General features: G+C 39.6%; 1 protein-coding gene across 1 annotated transcript in view; it reads right to left on the reverse strand.

The window, feature by feature from the left end:
• Positions 1–6: 6 nt before the first annotated feature.
• Positions 7–1,239, reverse strand: part of LOC107080705 (gastrula zinc finger protein XlCGF57.1-like) — a 4,887-nt gene continuing 3,654 nt past the window's right edge. The window contains exon 2 of the mRNA XM_015368911.1: positions 7–1,222. Coding sequence (XP_015224397.1) covers positions 144–1,222 — 1,079 coding nt within the window. The 3' untranslated portion in view covers positions 7–143. The remainder of the gene's footprint in view (positions 1,223–1,239) is intronic.

The following is a 1,239-nucleotide window of genomic DNA, read 5'->3' on the forward strand; positions in this document are numbered from 1 at the left end:
TGGTTTTACCCAGTTTGAGTTAAGAGTAGTAAGTAACTTGCTCCCAGGAAAAGAACCGGTGGGGAAGCCCAGAGGCGCAACTGCCTTTTTAGGGGACATACCTTCCTCTATTTAACAACTTTTAAGAAAATTAGTTTTACATTTCAAGGTTTCATGTGTTTCTCACATGTCGTCATGTGTCTGGTCAAACAAAATTTTTCTGTAAAATTTTTCCCACAAGTAATACAGGAAAATGGCTTCTCACCTGTGTGAGTTTTGATGTGTTTTTTAAGAGAAGATTTTAAGGTGAAGCCTTTTCCACAGGACACACATGTAAAAGGTTTCTCGCCTGTGTGGGTTCTTAAGTGATGGGTCAAACGACTTTGTGCAGAAAAACTTTTGCCACAAAATGTACAAGAAAAAGGCTTCTCACCTGTGTGAATTTGGATGTGTTTTTTAAGAGCATAACTCGAGGTGAAGTCTTTTCCACAGGACACACATGCAAAAGGCTTCTCACCTGTGTGGGTTCTTATGTGTTGGGTCAAATTACTTTTTTGAGAAAAACTTTTGCCGCAAATTGTACAAGAAAATGGCTTCTCACCTGTGTGAATTCTCATGTGAGAAGTCAAACAATGCATTTCATTAAAATTCTTATTGCAAATAGTACAGTAGAAAGGCTGCTCACCTGTGTGAGTTCTGATGTGTTTTTTAAGAGCAGATTTTACAGTGAAGCCTTTTCCACAGGACAGACATGTAAAAGGCTTCTCACCTGTGTGAGTTCTTATGTGTTCGGTCAAACGACCATTAAGAATAAAACCTTTGCCACAAATCGTACAAGAAAATGGCTTCTCATCTTTGTGTATTCTGATGTGTTTGTCAAGATTCGACTTCTTACTTAAGCTTTTTCCACAGTAAACACATTCATAAATCTTCTGACCTGCGTGAGTTCTCTTGTGATCCATTAAATGTTCTTTTTTAAGAAAGTTTTCTCCACATGTCAAACATGGGAAAGATTTCTCTCCTGTTTCTCCAGTCTCTTCGTTTAGACCAAGCTGCTCTTCCTGCTCACTTATAGGGACCTCAATGATTTCCTCTTTTGTCCAGGGATGTTCTGGTTCTTGCTTCTCTTCTTTCATCTGCAGAGGTTCTGGTTCCTCTTGGTCCAAACTGGAATTCCTCTCCTGTCCACAGAGCTGCTGATCAGAGAAATCCTCCTCTTTTGCAACATAATCCTGCAGGCGGTCTGGAAAGACAAACACA

Source organism: Cyprinodon variegatus, unplaced genomic scaffold (genome assembly GCF_000732505.1).
Source record: "Cyprinodon variegatus isolate N-32 unplaced genomic scaffold, C_variegatus-1.0 Scaffold2240, whole genome shotgun sequence".
Taxonomy (NCBI): domain Eukaryota; kingdom Metazoa; phylum Chordata; class Actinopteri; order Cyprinodontiformes; family Cyprinodontidae; genus Cyprinodon; species Cyprinodon variegatus.